The sequence below is a fragment of the Anser brachyrhynchus genome, assembly GCF_964034855.1.
Source record: "Anser brachyrhynchus genome assembly, chromosome: 19".
NCBI lineage: Eukaryota > Metazoa > Chordata > Aves > Anseriformes > Anatidae > Anser > Anser brachyrhynchus.
The window spans coordinates 7,926,550-7,944,691 of record NC_137712.1 but is presented as its reverse complement, the minus strand read 5'-3'; the positions used below and the strand labels follow the sequence as shown (position 1 = coordinate 7,944,691).

Here is an 18,142-nt window from a genome sequence, read left to right as displayed (position 1 = left end):
TACCCTTAAAAACCGATGACGGACTGGTCCAGCTTTATGGGACTGACCCTTGAAAGATGGTTGGGAACTTCAAATGGTGTCACATGCGTTTGCTTCTTAATTAGTGGCCCTCCTAAGAAGTTTGTCAAAACCAGGGCTCCTCTTTGTTATGTCTCAGTAAAATGCCAGCCACTCTGGTGTCTTGGTGCACGACTGAGGTCCCCCAGTGCCACATCAGAGATATTAATTCTAATTAAGAAGTGATGCAATTTGTGTTCATTTGGACACACGCTGTGCACTTCACTGGCTGCTCCAGGGTGCAATGTAAGCGTTCATCTCAGTCTAAAAGGCACTGTGCATGCTCCATGACTGCTGCCTAGGCTCACTGAACCCAACCCAAGCACTGAAATTAAAGAAGTAATTCAGGCTAGCAGCTTGCTTTTTGATCTCATAGCTCCTGGGCCTTTACATCCATGAGATCTGGGATTCCCCTAGAGCTCAGCACATTCTACCAGTTATTGAGAGCTCTGAATTTGAGCCAGAAAAATATATGATCATGATCTTAACCCACATGGTTTTGAACAATCCCTTTGACTTTCATGCATCTGCCAACACACATGCACGCAATATTGCAATCCACAGTGCTCAGCACCTTGCAGGACTGAGCCCCTCACTAATCCTTCTAAACCCAAGTCTATTGACTTTCAAAGCAAACCACGAGGGTTTCTTATCTGCATTTTCTGAGCAAGCTGCTTGCTTAGGCTGAGCCTTTTGCATTAGTCTTCATCAGAGTTGATTTTGGGCAATGAACATGATTAGATTTTTATATAAGGAGAGACTGAAAGCATGGAGATAGCTCCCAAGTATCCAGGAGTAAGTCAGGAGTAAAATCCCTTCATTGGATAGCATATAAAAACAGAAACATCAGTATTAGTGGCTAATTCCAGACCAGCCTAATTCCAACCCAGTTTTTGCTTTCTCATCCTGGAATGAATCTTCACAGAACCCTGAGTTTAAATGTCTTAGGGAAGTTTGAAAAACATATCTCAGTAGTTAGATGCATGACATTTGTATAACATAATCCTGTCATCACGTTGTAGAACAAGATTCAGTCCTAAATTACACCACAACCCAACTCAGAGAGAGATGCAGCATGCTGTCGAGAAGCTGCCCCAGAAAACAGGCTGAAAGATGGATTGTTTCACCTCTAGAATATTTCTGTTATTGGCTTCTCTTTCCACCAAACTGAGGCAAAGGCAATTCTTTCAGGCTTGACCTGAGCATTTGGGATGTCACAAGACTGAAACAAGATCTGCATCATGGTAGCACATCACTGTGCATCTTTCTCAAGGTCACTGGCAGTGCATGTGAGAGTGGGACACTCAGACACCAGAACTGTCAGGGAAAATAAACGCATACCTGGAATAACAGTTCCTGCCCTGTTGCCTCTCCTCTTGTTAATACAGTGGTCAAGCTTATGGCTGAGGCTTCAGACAGACACAGGTCCCAGTTCTGTGCAGATTTTGCAATATCAGGCAAGTCTCTGTCTGTCTTGGGCTTCCCTTTCACACCTATAAAAAAAGGGTAGCCCTGGACTGTTCATTTCTATATAAATGACAGTCTCGTGCTAACTGTGTGCATGCCCAGCACCAAACACACTCAGACATGGACTGTAATCAAGACCTCAAGATACAGATTAATAGATAAATTAACGTATAGCTTATATATAATATACTAAAAACTAACTAAAAATATATGTGTGTCTAGAAATGACATGCATATGTTGTGTTTCTGTCTTCAAGGTATCAGAGAAGTCTCCTGCCTTCCTCCCTTGAATTGAGCAGCACCAGAATCCAGGGGCTCTTTCATCTTCTCCTAGCAGCATATTTGAGAACTCTTGACCTTCGGCTCTCCATGGCACACCCTGTTGCAAATTTGTGAGCACTTTGCCAAATCCTCACGAATGAGCTCTGTTTTCCTATTCAGGCAAACCTATGTTCTAGACAAGCTGAATGACAGATGGAGGTATTAAAAAACAGGGTAGCTCAAATACTTGAAAACTAGCACTTACCCCACCTGTTTCAATCAGAACATCTTGAATTTAGATTGCTTATGTTTCTAGACGTCCTATAAAATCCCAGTCAAAATAACTCAGTTGGCCATTGTCAACTGGATGTTGTTGTGCCGTTAAAGCCCAACGTATCTCACAGCAAAGCATCACTGGCAAAGAAATCCTTAATAGGCAGAACAAGTGTTTGTGATTTTCCCCATTTCATTTTGCTTCTTTGTTCAATTAATTTTATTTTTTTTCATGTCATTAAAGTATTATTTTAAGCTGTACTTACATGATGTATGTTACATATAATAGCTATAGGACTGTTTTTGCTCATTATTGAGCCAAAGCTGATAAGAGGGAAGGGTGAGAGACAGGATGGGTTTGGGGAGTAGAAGGAGTCCTCCCTGAGCAGTGAGGTCAGTAATCCAATTTCTTTTGTGCCTACCTCTATCTCTTCAGGGTCACCTAACCAGATCTTTTTCCTCTGCAGGCTCTACTGCAGTGATTATTTTTTCTAGCAATACCTTTCGTAGTTCTCCTGGGGAGGGACCCATGGCCTGTTTTTTCTAGGTCTCTCCACAAGGTCAGATTTCCTTCCCGTCTGCATGCGGAGAAAAGCAAGCACTGGAGGCCAACGGGAACCACCCAGAGATTGCACGGCTCTGCAGCTAAACACGAATAATGAGGGCACAAAACGGTGTGGCTGGGGCCATTCCTGCGCAGCAGCACTTGAGTCTTGGCTCCGCTGCAGTGGTGTCACTAGGACAGCACTCTGCTGCCCGCCTCAGTCACGTTGCACATTCCCAGGCACTTTCTGCTGTACCAATTAAGAGGTGTAAGGAGGGGGCTGTTGAGTACTAAAGTGAGTGTCTGAAAATGCTGAAGAAGAGCTAAGAGGCCAGCTGCTTTCCCATTGCCATTTCCCAGGTACCATGGGAAGGATTTATTTGGCTAAAAGAGGGCATCCCATGGTGTGCAAGGTGCCTGAGCCTATCCCAGCTGCACTCCAGCTGCTGCGCCAGCAGGGCAGCTTTGTTACAGGTCTCACCCCATCCCTGCCAGCCCCTGGGAGATGTCTTTAATGGCATTAGGCACCACTAGGATGTTCAGCTAGCTACATCCCACCTTGGATGTCCTGCTAAACTTCATCCAGCCCAGGCTAGAAAGATACCTGTATTGTGAGACCCTTCCATGCAGTGCCTGGTGCTACAGCTGTTAGTGTAGCCACAGAAGGATGAGAGGCTGCAGACTGGGCAGACTGGGGAAGACCATCGCTCCCCTCTTTCTGGTGGTCTGGATTAATATTGGCAGTCCTGCACGTGAGAAGATTTGTTTTGCATAGCCAAGGAGCACAGATTACACTCGAGTTTTTTTCTTTCTTGTTACAGAAAAAGAAAGTCATCTTTGCTTGACCAATGGACTTGTACCAAGCATCTTCCATCAGGAAAAGCCACAGGTTGAAAATTCAAGAGGAGGGGCTGATTATTATTTTTTGTTTTGATTTTTTTTTTTAAGAGAGCTTATAGTGCACATTGTTTTTCATATTTATTTAATTTACAGAAGAATAATATTCCTGATGACATTAAGATAAGGCAGTCTTAGACTATGGAAAGAAAGATTTCTCGGAGAAGCTGCAGAGAAAACGTGAGGGGCTGTTAATTCATATATGGTATTGAAAAGGGATCTGGGACAAGGACCATAATCTGACTGGGCCCAGCAGGTCTCATGTGCCATTGCAAACTCTCCAGGTTAGAAGGAAGTTGGAAATGTCTCCCTCCTAACCTCCTTATGCCCTCATCTGTCTCCTTTGTGCGTCTCCCATAACACACAGCACCATCTCCACCCTCCTCTGCCTCTGCTCTCAGACAAGAAACGGCAACACCTAGTCCTTGTGCCATTTGTTTTTTCCTTTCAGCACATACCAGAGTAGACTCATCAAGGAAAGCACTTTAGCCGGCGACAGGAGCCCACTGTTTGGGTTGCCACTCAGCACTTCTCCTCCAGCACTGGGAGCTGAGCAGCCGGGCTGGGGATCCTGTTACCCCCGGTGCAGGAGATGCCATCTGCCAAATGTCCCCGAGTGGTGTTTTAGCAAGTGGGCTAAAAAGAACATCCTGTGCACGGTAGCTGAAGTCCATCACAGCTGTCACAGGAACATACGCATGCAGCCTGGGCTGGAGGTGGATGCTGGCTCGGGAGGGAAGCTGGGCAGGTGGCCAATAAACCTCCCTTACTTGCTGATGCTTCCTTTTGGGGAAAGGAGATCCTGGCTTAGCATGGCCTGAGATGGCCCAGGGGAACAGGATGGCACCAGGGAATGCTGGCATTGACAGGCACAGCTCACCCTGGCAGACACCAGCGCTACTGACTGAGCTCCCCAGGGCCTTGTGGCCAGTCTTGACTTCTTCAAGGTCACAGGCCTGAGCCCCGTTGGCCCCAAAAGCAGGAGATCTCATGGTCTTTTACACAACAGGCTTTGTGCAAAGGGGAAAATCAGAGGGGGAACAGCATCCTTTGTTTACTTCCCTACCTTGTGCCCCCTCACTCGTTCGTGCCCACCCACCTCCCGCACGAAGTCGTCACTCCGGGACGTGGCGGTGGCTGAAGCTGCGGAGGGGAGGCCACGAGGTCACCAGGGCTGCGCCCTTGGCCTCCTCCTCCGAGGGCAAGGCTGCCGTGGTCCAGATTCCTCCCGATCATTTCATGTGATGGCTAATTAATGGCCTCCCCGTGTTTCCATGGCGACGCCACGCTGTGCTCTGAGCCCTGATCCAAATGGGCATTCTGCACACTTGTGAAGCCGGAGCATCAGCATATTAATAAGACTTGCTGACGTCCTTTGCTTTCTGCCACATCGGCTGGTAGCTCTAAATAAGTGTAGAAAAGCGCATTTCTTAACAAGCTCCTAGTGCATTCTCTCATGTGGCTTGAAGCAACTGATCCCAGAAGTCTTCTGCATTTGGAGGCAGGGAACAGGGAGTCTGCTCTACCTGCTGGTCTTTGCCTTGCTTAGCCGTTGGGACACCTGACATCTGGCTTTTCTTTCTTTCTCTGATTTACTCAGAAGCTTCAGCTTTCATAGGGTCTCCCTAACTTAACTGCAGCAAGGGGCGAGCATCTGTCACGTCTCAGTAGGACCATCTCCATGTTAGGTGGGCTGGATGCTCTTAGAGATTGCTCCCCAGCTCCCTGTCACACAGGTGAAGGGAGCTGAGGTTCATTCTCGTACAGTCAGACAATGGCTGCTCACACCTCAAAGTCTGAAGATCCCTTTTAACACTGAACTACATAGCACTACCTACCCACCATACAGCTTAGCGATTCTAGTTTTATGTGTGAAAGTGCTCTTTGGGTTCCAGCTAAATCTCCCCTATTAATTACCCTCCATTCTTGCATTGTCTTGTAAAACCTTTTTCTGGACAAGTGGAGGACTTGGACATAATTCCCTCAGAAACCCATTAACACCGCTGCAGCACTTGGTGGTCTCTCTAGGGTGAGACGTGAGCTACTTTGCCTTATCACAGCCAAAAATATTTGAGGTCTTCTTCTACCTCCAACAGAACAAATAACATAAAACAAACCCGTGTGACCTCGTTCTGGACCTGGCTGTCACTGGTAAGAAACCAGGAGAAGTGCTTATGGGACTGAGCAGAGACTGGGTGCCCTGTTGGTGGTATTGTGACCATTTCACGTTTGAAAGGTAGGGCACGAAAATTTTCTCACTGTGTAATTTTCTCGCAAAGTGATTTTCTCACTCTGTGTCTGGACCCTGACATCTCTTTTCCAGCCTCAAAAGCAGAGTGTAGTGCGGTCCAAGACACAGTTGATTGGGTTGTTTGGTTTTATTTTTCCTTTTTTCTCTTTGACATAAATTTTGAGCCCAAAAAGCTGTCTGGACTGCCAGATAGCTACACTTTGCTCTACCCTGAAGGACAAGAGAATTGATCCATGACATTTTGTCTTCATTCCATCCCCAAAATGTCATTCAGCCACACTGCAACAACTTTGCTGCATGGAAGCAACACATCACTGTTGTGATGTGCCATCGTACCCTAGTGGCATGTCGTGCCATCAGGACAATGCATCTCTCACCCCTCTGCTCTCTACCACTGCTTTGGTCTGGACTGGACAGTGGTGGTTTAAAGTTCTGCTGGCTCCCGATGTCTTGTGTAAACTCCTTGGTGTTGCACTCCTTGCTGAAGCCCAGTATAGCTTGGGGCTGATCATCCCAAGGCATCATTAAAAATACATGAGAGTGATTGTTTTGATCTCTGCTAGTCCCAAACACAGGACAAGATTTAGCTAATGTGTTGTTAGTTACCCACAAGATCTAAGATTTAATGGCAACTTCTCTGGCTGCTACTCACTAGAGTTGGATGCTTATCTTGTAGGGAAGTAATTTATCAAATTCATTTCACTTTGTGTTAGCACATTCACTATTTCCAGCCACGAACAGATCCCATCATCGAATACAGACTGCATCTCAGGCTATAGGTTGTTCATAAGCAGTATTCAGTATTTTTAGAGCAATAACTGTAGTTCTTTTCAGTGTCAGCTCTTTGGGTCATACATGTAAATTAAACAGTATATTTCTATTCCATTCTTGGATGGATGAAACTGTCAGGAACATTATTTTCACTCATAATTACAAATCTGACATTCATTTCCCATGAATACTCTCAACTATTTGCTTAAAACTAGCTTCCATGCATACCATTGCCAGTAAATTTTCTCTTATTGGAAAGCTGACACAGAAATGTCACAACTAGAAAGTAACTTGTTTGAATGGTGGGGTCTATAAGCACGAACCTCTACTATGCAGACAAAGAGCCAATCAAACAATGACAAAAAGTAAAAAATGAACAAACTAATAGGCAACCTTGCAACCTCTTGCAGGGAGTGACCAGTAAAGACAGAAAGAGATCTCAGTGCAAGTTAGGGAAAACACAAAGTTACTACCAACTGAAATGGATGAATGTCCCTAGAAACATCTTTGTTTAATTTACCCAGATCTTCTTCAGGCTTGTGCACGTGCCCTCCTCTGGGGGGACAGACAAGGATTGATGTGTGCTTTGTGACGAGGACTCCTTTTTGTTTTCTCTCTAACTAGGCAGATAGTTTCTCTTATGCTCTCAATTATTAGTTCAGCAGGAGAGTTCAGTGAATGTTTATTTTCCTCAAGCTATCTAACTCATTCTCAGCTTTGATTTGCATCAACCAAAACCTCTCAAATTAAACAAAACCTGAAGCCAGACTTAATTGTCTAAGTCCCTGGAGTCACATGAATAACACCACAGTGCGTTAAGCTCTTTCCAGGAGAACTGATGTTATTCTAAGAATCTACAAAGAAGGTCAAAACACATACAAGACTATTTTGAACTTGCTTGAACCAACATGTTAAGTCTTGAACCAGATCTGAATCTTGGGTTTTGGATCAAGACTGTTCCTCCTGCTCAGCCCTGCTTTTCCACAGGACACTCCTCCAGCTCTAGAAGTGGGTAGGATAAGAGACTTGTTGCTCCCTTCTAAAGGGCAGAACTTCTGGTCTCTCACTGGCAGTTTTCACAAAAAAAATAAAATAAAAAATTCAACTAACAGTGAAATCAAGAGAAACACCCCACTATTCTCCTCCCACTGTGATAGGGCTTAGTCACTAGCTCAGCTCATCTTACATTCATACACTACATCCTGCATTAAACAAAAAATAAAATCCGAACACACGCACACAGACACTGTTAAATTTTACCCAGCTTTTAGGTATTTCTTTCCTTTTTTTTTTTTTTTTTGATAACCCATTTTAATTTGGCTTTGTCCTTGCAAATTCAGAATAGATTTGGTTATTGTGTCCCACCCTCTTTTTGTGAGTTCTCGAGATATTGAAATAAAATTTTCTCATCTACTCTCTGTTTGTTTGCTTGTTTTTGTGGATAAATAAACTGTATTGAAACAAGGATATTCTTCATAGCCACAGAAACAAAGGAGAATTAAAAGGATTTTTCTGTCCCCAAAGAACTAAAATAACTGGTGTACTCTTCAGCATCTCCAGGTTTCCTTGGCAATGTGTTTTCTTACATTGTGCTTTGGTTTTTGTGGTGATGAAGGTTTCTCAGTGTTATTAGAAATCCCAGGACATGGGTTAAAAGCCAAACTCAGGTTTGCCTTTAACTCTAGATTTTCCGAAACAGAACATAATTTTAACTTTCTCAGTTTGAGGGACTCTGTAGAGACACCATGAAGAGGAATAACTCAGGAAGGTTTACAGGGGTTGTGCACAGGCTGGACTGAAGGCAGCAGCAGCCTGGTGCCAGGCATGGGCTGGAGCCAGAGGCACTGCAGAGCCCTGCCCTGCTCCTCTCTTTGGCAAGAGCTGACACTACCTCTGGTGAAAAGTCTTCTGAGGTGGAAATGCCAAAGCGAAGACACCTCAGATCTGCATCCACCCTCCACCTCGTGTGTCTTCTCACCGATGAGGCACTTGTTTTACTCTCAAAGGACTGCCATCACTTTCTGTCCTCCAGCAAAGCTCAGCACAGGCTGGGTGAATAACTCAACATAAAGCTGGCATAAATCTCAACAGAAGAAATATCTTTTATCTTTAACCATTTACTCCCACTAGGAATAATGGCAGTTCTTTTACATTTACATATAACTCTTTTTTGTTTGTTTACTTTGATATTTTTTTTTGTCTCTTTGTCGTGGCACCTGCATAGCAGAAATCTTTACAGTTCATTACAGAAATTTGCCCCTCTCTCTGCTCCTCCCTTTATTTACTCCACTGCCTCTGAGGACTAGCAAGCAACACCCCCAAGGTCAGGAGAGAGTAAGGTGTTACCCTTTTATGACGGATTATAGAAATAACAAACATGCCTGACAGTTTTATACAGCTGCTAGAACGGGTTTAGTTTTCAACAAATGAAGAATTTCCTCTTTTTTTTCTCTTTTGTATATTAATTACATTTTACAAATTTTGTTCTTCCCCCTTCTTTACTTTCCCCCCCTTTTTCTTTCTTTCTTTTTTACTTTTTTCTCTTTTTTTTTTTCCTCTTTTATTTTTTTACAGCAAAAGGATCAGTCACCAACATGTCCACTGAAAAGTCCGGGTTAGCAGAGTTTGGCTGTCATCTGGTCCGACTGTTTGAGGATCTCGGTGTTGTACAGGTCTAGAGCGTGGTTCACGCGGATGATCTCGCTGTTGGTGAGCTTCAGGCGGTGCTTGAGCATACAAGAGAACAGATCGAGCTGGGGCTTCCCTGGGGCCACGGGAGGCGCCAGTCTATTGATTCGGTCCCGAATATCCAGCAGCAAGAGCATGACGGAGGAGGACGAGTAGAACTGCCCACCTTGCGTGTACGACTGGTTGACCTGCTGCACAGCACTGCGCAGGAGGTCGGCATTAAAGCGCAGGCTGTAGCCGTACACCTGCACATCCGAGATCTTGATGTAGAACTGGCGCTTGGTGGGGTCGGAAAGGTCCACGGGCCCTTGGCCAGTCTCGTTACGCAGCAGGGAGGGCAGCCGAGTCCGGCTGCGTAGGTAGATGTGGACGGTCTCGAAAAAGGTTTTCCACCGGTTGCCCAGTAGCAGGGTCCAGTTGTAGCACTGGCTGTTTTGGAGGCGGATTTTCTCCCAGCGTGGGTAGCCGTACTCCCCAAAGGGCATGTTCCAGCCCTCGGAGTGACTCCCGCTGAACGGGTTGACGTAGACAAAGAACATAGGGTCCAGGCTGCTGTTGCGCATCTGGCAGATTCGCATGGAGATCCCAATCACCATGTGGATGAAGTCCATCCGGTTCTTGTTGCTCTTCAAGGTGAGGGACATGCGCTTGCGCCACCTGGGGTCAAAGAAGGTGTCCAGGCGGATCTCGTTGCTGATGAAGGTGGTGTGCACGTACAGGCGAGAGTCCATTTTCTGCAGCAGGTACTTCAGCTCCAGGTCCTGGAAGTCCAAGTCCGTCTCAAAGCTGATGAACTGCTCGCTCCGCTCCGAGTCTACATTCTGAGGCTCGCAGCGACCCCGGTAAAGCTTATAGCCCTTGTTGCATGAGCCACACAGAGAGATGTTGGCAAGGCTGCACATGGCACAGCTGTTGTTGCCCCCGATGATGCAGGGGATGGGGCGCTGGCACAGGCTGGTGCCACCGTGGCAAACGCAGCTCCGTTGGCTTTCCAAAAAGGTCCCCCAGAACCCATTCTCATTGCAGTACAGCAGGGACTGGACCCGGGTAAGCCATTCCTGTATTGTCCTGCAGGTGGGAAGAAGAAAGGATTAGCACCGTAGAGCCTCACAGAGCCTACGGGGTTGGCATCTTTCTAAGTCCACAGCGCCTTTAGGGATATATCTGAGTTGGAGCTCCCAGAACCCTGAAGCCCTGCTGTGGCATTTGGGAGTCATCCCAGGCTCAGTCTTACATCTGCCGCTTACTCCTTCCATGGAGAAGAGAAGCCCTCTAAGAAACAGCCATAAGTTAGGACTGATCATTTCTTTCTCTCGACGTTGCTCTAAGAGCTGAGACTGGCTCAGCCTCCTGACGAGGCTCTCATCAGCATGGTGGTGAGAAAATTCAGCCATGGGAGGGGAGCTGATCAAGCTGTGTCAGAGGCTGAGGTGTGTTCAGGTATTGCAGGTCAGCATAACTCCTAGGCTGGTGGTAGGCAACAACCCCTCTCCATACCCCAGATAATTACCCCCCACTTCCCAAAACAGACTGTAATGGGATAAGGCAACCTCTGCTCATGGTGCAGAGTGCGAAAACATCAGCAAAGAGCATGGAAGTCAGGATGCACAGTGACAAAGCTGCTCAAACAGCTTCTCCTTTAAAAAACCTGCTGCTAATTAACCTCCTCTTACAGCCTCTCCCCTTAACAAGCAGCCACACTTGCTCATTCCCAGGCCCCACCACTCCCATAATTGCTCTACCAGCACCCTCACCTCTACGTCCCGTGGCCCTGGAACGGTGCTGAAGGAACGACACCATAACCCACGCTCTCTTTTCGTACAACCACCTTGCAAGGTTGCCTTGCTGCCCCCTCTTCCCCCCTCCCCGGGGGATCTCAGCACAGCGACTCCTTTCTCCGCAGCCTCCAGCAGAACCCCTCGTTCAGCCGCCCGCTCCCTCCCCTCTGCCTCCCCCCCAGCTAATGAATACTTCATTGTCTCCTCTGGGCAAAAAGTTCTTGGTAGCGCTGCAGTGAGAGGACTGGCTAATGACAAATTAGGATTCAGTCCCTGTAGAACGGGAGGAGTGATTATGGACAGAGGCTCTCAGAGCTGGATTAGTGAAATTCATGGCACCTGCATCGCCTGACCTCCGAATAATCATTAAGCTGTAGGCTGTATCAAAGAAGGCATTAAATGATACAGCAGCAACGAACAGCAAGATGATTAGGGGGAGGGAGGGAGTGGAGGGATGAAAGTATAAAACAGAGGAAAGCACTGGAAGGAAAAAAATAATCAAGGAGCAGAAGCAAAAAGGGTAGGGGAAGAAAGGGGGAAAAATGTGCAGGTAAAAGGAAAAATGAGTGAAAAATGCAGTAGGCAGGAGGCTTAGGGATGAAAAAAGGTGAAAACTGGAACAATAGCAATAAGGGAAAGGCAGAGAAATGGCAAAAAATGAAGAAAAAAAAGCAGAAAACTGGGAAAAGCATAGAGAGGAAAAAAAAAAGAAGTGAATTTATCACAAAAACACTGAAGCCTTGCGTATGGGAAGGGGCAATTTTCATGTTTCTCCTGCAGTACAGGGCTGCCAGGGTCGCTATCCTATATTCACAACTAGCAGGAGCTCTGCCCGCAGTGGAAAAGAAAAGGCAGGCAGGGGGCTTGCAAGCAAGGCAGCGACCTCCACAAGTGTCTGCTGTAGTGGGAGGTGGTGACAGCCCCGCCTGGTCCCCAGCAATGGGCAGGGGACAGATGGTTTTTAGGACAGCTCTGCTTTGGAGGGAGGGGCAGGGGACAGCACAGAGTGACTGCAAAATGTGCTGCTGACAGCAACGAGCACTCTCAAGACTATTTCCTGGGGACTGAGTTTGCTTTCTGCTCATAGGTGAATTTTTCGTCACTTTTTCTGCAATATATATATATGTATATATGTATTACTTTATCCTATCTGAAGCCTATCAGCTCTTGTTTGGAAACCCAGCCAAATGTTCTTGAATTTAGCAAGGTGTGCAGATCCCAGGCTTTGTTCTCCCTGAGTTCTCTCCTGTGACCCCACCTTGGTTCCCCTATGCATGTGAATGCTTCGCTCTTTGCTTCTAACCACTAATATAAGCGCGAAACTGAGGGATGATGCGCAAGTGGAGGATGAACTAAAACCAAAGCAGGTCCCCAGTGTATGCACGCTGGCTGCCTGGGCTTGCTGTGGTTGTGGGAACTGCTCAAGGGAAGCACAAGGTGCCTGCCTGCTGCTCTTGCCATGGTTGGGCTTGGTGACAACAACTGAACACATCACAACTCCAGCTCTGTGCAAGTGAATGTAACTCTCCTGATTTCCTTACACCGCTGCTCATGCTCAGGATTCCCAACATATTTCAACAGTGCTGGTTTGAAGCTTTCTGACACAGGTTTTATATCTTGATAATGCCATTGAGTTCATGGGACATGGGACAAGGACTGCCAGGCTGTACAGCATGGGACACTATAAAAATTGGAGTAAGATGACCACATCCTAGTTCAGCTGGTGTGTTCTGTCTCAGGAAAGGAAAGAATCCTTGTCTTATATTAACTGCTGGTAGAGCAAAACAAGCAAGGATTCTCAGCATATATCTGGCAATTGAAACCAGTCATTTTTTCTGTTCCTTAGATCAACTTACTGGAGGAAGGATGGAAGGAGATCTGGAGAAGGAAGTGTTTTGTGTGTGTGCATGTCTTAGCATTCAGCAAAGACACAAGTAGGACAAAAATGAAAAAAAGAACTACCCACCATCTGCTGATGGCAGCAATAAAGGATGTAATTAAATGAAAATGCAGAATCCAGGGCAGAGCTGGGCATTGGCTACAAACATGACAAAGGGAAGTGTGATAGACTGAGAGGAAAAGCGGTAAAAATTACCCCGTTTTATCTTGCAACTGGGACAGGATAAGAATATACACAGGACCAGTCACAGCCCTTTGGCTGACAGGAGGAAACTTCTTAAAACACATGCCCTTGGTGGCTCAGGCTCATGTGAATATAACCAAGAGAAGTCAGGGCAGAGGGACACTGAAAAGAGCCCCTGTTTAAAAGCTGAATACCAGTAGCAGAATAGCCATTGATCTTTATTTTTATTATTCTCTCTTTCATTAAGGAGTCATTAGTTTCTCTTTCTCCTCCTTAACACCATTGCAAGAGATATTTTGCTTAATGTTTGCTTCCTCTGCTAGTTCAAAGTATAAAGTAATAGAGCATGTGCAATTAAAAAAGGAAAACTGTGTCTTCAGAGGTCACTGGTAAGCAATTTCACATTCAACTTTAGTATCTGATATTCCAAACTAGAATGAAATAAAATGACATCCAGGCAGAGCTGTGAGTGAGTGTTACATTGCAATGGTTTCCTGCTGTTGCTCACTGGCGTCACTCAATGCTGGGAACTGGGAGCCAGGTAATCCTGCAGAGATGTTTCACCATTTAAGACCTATCTCCTGTGACCCCAAAAAAAAAAAGTATTTGCAGGCTAGTTTGGGGCTTTCTGATCAGAAGTGGAGGTCAGGTTATACAGAAGGTGATGAATATTTTTATTTCTTTCTGACTTGTCATTCTTCAGGATTAATCAGGTCTGAGGAGGGAAAGAGGTTGATGGGTGTCCCTTTAGACAAAGATGCAGCTTTGCTGTAGAGAGGTCTGAGCTGATTAGAAAAGCAAACCAACCAAATCAACCAACCAACTAAAAAAAAACAAACAAAAACACCTTTTTTTTCCCCCTTTTTCTTATTTAATTGAAAGAACAAAGGTAGGAATTTAATAGGTTTTCCTTTGCAAACTCACCTTTCCTTTTCCAGCCAGCACTAGCTCCTGTGGAGATACTTTTGGGCTTTCTGTGTGGAGCAGTGAAGTAAACATTGCTATTTTCATTCTCAGCAGCTGGGAGATGTATTGTTAACTAATGACAATATGGCTGGAGCCCAGAACATGTATCAGTCCCCCTCCTTTGGGTGTTATTTATATTTTATATCCCAAATTTCAAAATACAACTATAGGTGCTCATTCAGCGCTGAAGCTTTAACAACTGAGGAGTGGTTTCTTTTTTAAACCAACAAACTTGGCTGCAAAGAGGTGCTTTTAAGCAAAAGCGGTGCAGAGTAAATACATATATATATTTGTATTTCCTTTTTAGCTGTTACAAAAGGTCATGGAAAATCATCCTAATTGCAAAAATCCCTACTCTCTCTTTCTTTTGGAAACACCACCTCTTCCTTTCCCTGAGGGCAATCAACAGCAGCCCTATTTCTTTTTTTTTTACGGTGCTTTTGAATATATAATATAGGCTTACTATTATGTGTATTAGAGAGAGAGGCTTGCTCTTAATAGAAGCTTTCCATCCTTTCAAAGCCACTGGCATGCTTGATAAGTGTCTGTCGTTCTGTACGGTAACAATTAGAAAATTAGAGTATTTCCAAGCCCAGTGAAAAGAAGGATGAAATGCATACCTCTTCCACTACCTATCTGTCTGCTGAGCCCCTCCTCTGACTAGGTACAAATGCAGAATGACAAATAAGAAAAGAAATTATACTATGCCTGGTGGTATTGACTTAAACAAATCAAGCACATCAGTCAGTTAAAAACCCAGCTGCCATCATCCATTTTGTCCTCCTTTCTCCAGATTTTATAGTATTAGTTGGAGGCTCCCTTTCTGCCTTGCTGACTTTTTAAAATAGAAAAGAAATGCTAAAGACACATTTATCCGAATGCTTCACTGGATCTCTGCTTGCTGCTGCTTCACGTTGCTGCTGTTGTGGCACAGCTCACAATAATGCCTGGTTGTGCTTGTGACTCCTCCACCCGTGTGCTTGTTTGAAGAAAGTTTGACAATTGGCAGGAATGGGACAATTTTAGGAAGTTCTCCAAAGACTTTTTTTCATAATCTCTTAAACTTAATAGATATTTCTCCTCATCCCTAGTAACACCATTGAGTCTTTGTCCAGAGACATGAGAATTCTTGGTAATTAGAGAGACCTTAAGCTTTGGAAGAGTTTCCTGAGCTGCACAGTGGTGAAATGAAGACTCAGCATGCTTAGCAGCCAGTGGGCAGGATGATAATAGGACACAACAATCAGCTAATTTTCTCTTAAGAGCGAACATTTATGTAATAAAGGAGCTAAAAAAGATTTCTTCTCAAATACTAAGCTGGCATGACCTTTTCCAGAGAAGTGTGGAAGAAAAGGCATTTGAACTCTTTTTTTTTTTTTCCCCAAGATTTTAAGTGTTACCTCAATCCAGAAAATGTAGGAAAAAAAGAAAAGAAAAAAAAACAGCAAGCAATGTTTATTAAAATCCACAGATGCAGGTCTGGAAAAATGTTCAGAAGCAAATATAAACTCAGCCCTAGTGCAGGGCTGAGAGGAGCCAGCAGGAGGTGACTATTGGATATCAATAGCTGCTGTAGCTGTAATGGAAAATCTGTTCCCTCCATGTGCAATAACATTGCTAGGCTTCTGGTCAATGCAGGTTTGCAGGTTCATCCTGCATTTTGCAGAAGCTATATGATTTGTTCCAAGTGAAACTAAGGTTTCTCCTTCACTCCAGTTATATTCACTAAGGAGCACAACCCGAAAATGATCTGAAGCATCTTGTGCTCCATATGTCCACTTAAACAACAAATCGAGGCTTAAAATTTGTCTGTGGTATGTGATGCCAAACAGCCTAAAAAGGAGCTTGGCCTTTTAAAAAAGGTCTAGTTGGCCGTTTGATGTCATTTTATCATAGAATTATAGACTCATATAATCATATTCTAGCTGAACACTACAGAACAAGTGGGTGCCTGTCAACTGGGTAGGTAAGACCACACAGAAGGGATGTGGATATGCTTAGGGATGTGATAAAGGTTACTTACACCTTCAGAAATTTCAACCCACTCCCAGAGTTTAGCATTTTTCACCCCTCCACCTTATATCAAATCCCTTATAGCACACCTTATAACACACCCTGTATCAAATCCCTTCAGCTGTAGGGTTTAGGTTCATGCCCAGGCTCAGCCCACCACACCGCACCCATCCCAAAGGAGAAGGGTTACCTTTCTCGAGGCAGCTGGTGGTTAGGGTTGTGCCGACACCGGACACTGAGGCCAAAGAGTTTGCGGGCAGTGCGCTGGATCTTTTGGCGCTGGGCTTCCAGGGAGCTCTGCAGCAGCTTGTAGCGGTTCTGCAGGTCCCAGTCGTTCCCCCAGTGCTGGTGGATGCTCCCAATGGTCAGGAAGTGGTTGCTAGGTAGCCTTTTCATGAAGGATTTAAACTCATCTGGAAGACACGAGAACGTGGAGAACTACAGAGGGATCTGAACCGTGATGAAGTTACAAGGATTTGCATTAGCAGGGTGGAGAAGCAGCGGTGAGGTTTGAGGTGCTCTGCAGGAGGAATCTGATGTCCATCAGCTCCCTGCTCTGTCGTTCTGCCCCAGGAAACCCACTGCCTCCATGGCTGTTACTGCGGGGAGATGAAACCCCGGGAGCATCAGGGTGAAACCAAACAGTTAATGTCTACAGGGTGGAGAATAAAAGAGAGCAAGCTCCCTGGAGCATGGGATTACAGTCTAGGGGTTACAAACAAAAAGCAGGGAGCTGTAATCATTGTCAGCTAAAGAGTTCTCATTTAAATTGTTTTTCAGCTGCTTCTAAAATGCCATTTGTTGTTGAAGTCAAATCACTTTGGCTGTGTCGTTAATAAAAAAAAGGGGAAGAAAGCTTAAGAAAATCCCCACAGGAAGGGTTTGGATTGTGTGAAAATGTCCCGCTTTGTCATTTTTTAAAAAGAGCCTTCTGATTTTTCATTTGAAGTTAAATGAGTTGCTTTATGTAACAAAGAAAACAAAATAAAATAGTTTGTGGGGCTAGTCAGAAAAAAAATGTGACAATTTTAGCCAAGGGAAAAAAATCTAATGGATCCAAAAAATGTTGTTAAATGTTATTTTGTGATCACTTTATTTCTATTTTATTTTGCTTGAAAATAATAACAATAAAGCCTTTATGTAGGGTTTGGGTTTTTTCTTCCCATCACAGAACAGAAAATCTGATGCTGTTTCTGTTTATGACCATCCCTTTCTTTCTAACTGAGAAGAATAGTTTGCTTAGGCTCTGATTACCAGGCTGGGACATCCTCATGTAGAACAGACAGATGGTTCCAACTTTCTCAATAGAAACTAACCCAATTTTCGATACCAGAAAACTGTGTTTGACACACTGGGACCTTGAGAAACTCGAGGAGTGGGCCAACACAAACCTCATAAACTGCAATAAAGAAAACCAGAGAGCTCCGCACCAGGGCAGAACAATCCCACGCATCAGCACAAGCTTGGAAGCAGCCAGCGGAGCTTGAAGGGCCTCAGGGTTATGGGGGGACACCATGCTGAAGGTGGGTCAACGCTATGTTCTCACTGCCAAAACAGAAAACTGCATCCTGGGCTAACTCCAGATCGAAGGGTGTTAATATTCCCTATGTCTTGGCACTACTGAGGCTGCACCTGCGTTTCTCTGCCCAGCTTTAGGGACACCCAATTAAAGAGGCCTGTTGAGAAACTGGGAAGGGCACAGCTGAGGGCTACAGAGATGGTCAGGGGTCTGGGGAACAAGTCCCCTGAGGTCAGGTGGAGGGATCTGCACTTGTTTAATCTGGTGAAGGAGAAGCCAAGGGGCAATCTAATTACAGCCTACAACTGCTCAGAAGGTACTTACAAACATGAAAGAGAGAGTCTTCTTATTAGAGACAGATGATATAACAAGGAGTAATAGACACGGGCTGCAGCTTGAGAGGTTCGGATTATTTGCTGGAAAACTTCTTCACTTGGAGGTAATGCAGCACTGGGACAGGCTGCCCAAGTGTTGTTGAAGAATCCATCATTTTAGACTGCTAGACAAAACCACAGCTGACCTGACCTGGTGCTGGTGATGATCCTGCTTCTAGCAGGAAGCTGGACCAGAGCCC

General features: G+C 45.0%; 1 protein-coding gene and 2 long non-coding RNA genes across 5 annotated transcripts in view; 2 read left to right on the top strand and 1 right to left on the bottom strand.

The window, feature by feature from the left end:
- Positions 1-9,387, top strand: part of LOC308180202 — a 272,118-nt gene extending 262,731 nt beyond the window's left edge. For both annotated transcript variants that reach the window (XR_013940809.1, XR_013940810.1), the window contains exon 12: positions 1,782-9,387. This is a non-coding gene — a long non-coding RNA (uncharacterized lncRNA). The remainder of the gene's footprint in view (positions 1-1,781) is intronic.
- The window catches only part of BRINP1 (BMP/retinoic acid inducible neural specific 1), an 87,966-nt gene continuing 76,354 nt past the window's right edge, over positions 6,531-18,142 (bottom strand). For both annotated transcript variants that reach the window (XM_080561426.1, XM_080561425.1), the window contains 2 exons: positions 16,240-16,462; positions 6,531-10,277 (listed from right to left, as the gene is read on the bottom strand). In XM_080561426.1, coding sequence (XP_080417552.1) covers positions 9,137-10,277; positions 16,240-16,462 — 1,364 coding nt within the window. In that variant the 3' untranslated portion in view covers positions 6,531-9,136. The remainder of the gene's footprint in view (positions 10,278-16,239; positions 16,463-18,142) is intronic.
- On the top strand, positions 10,964-13,914 carry LOC308180208. The gene is made up of 2 exons (XR_013940834.1): positions 10,964-12,074; positions 12,834-13,914. It is a non-coding gene; the product is annotated as an uncharacterized lncRNA (long non-coding RNA).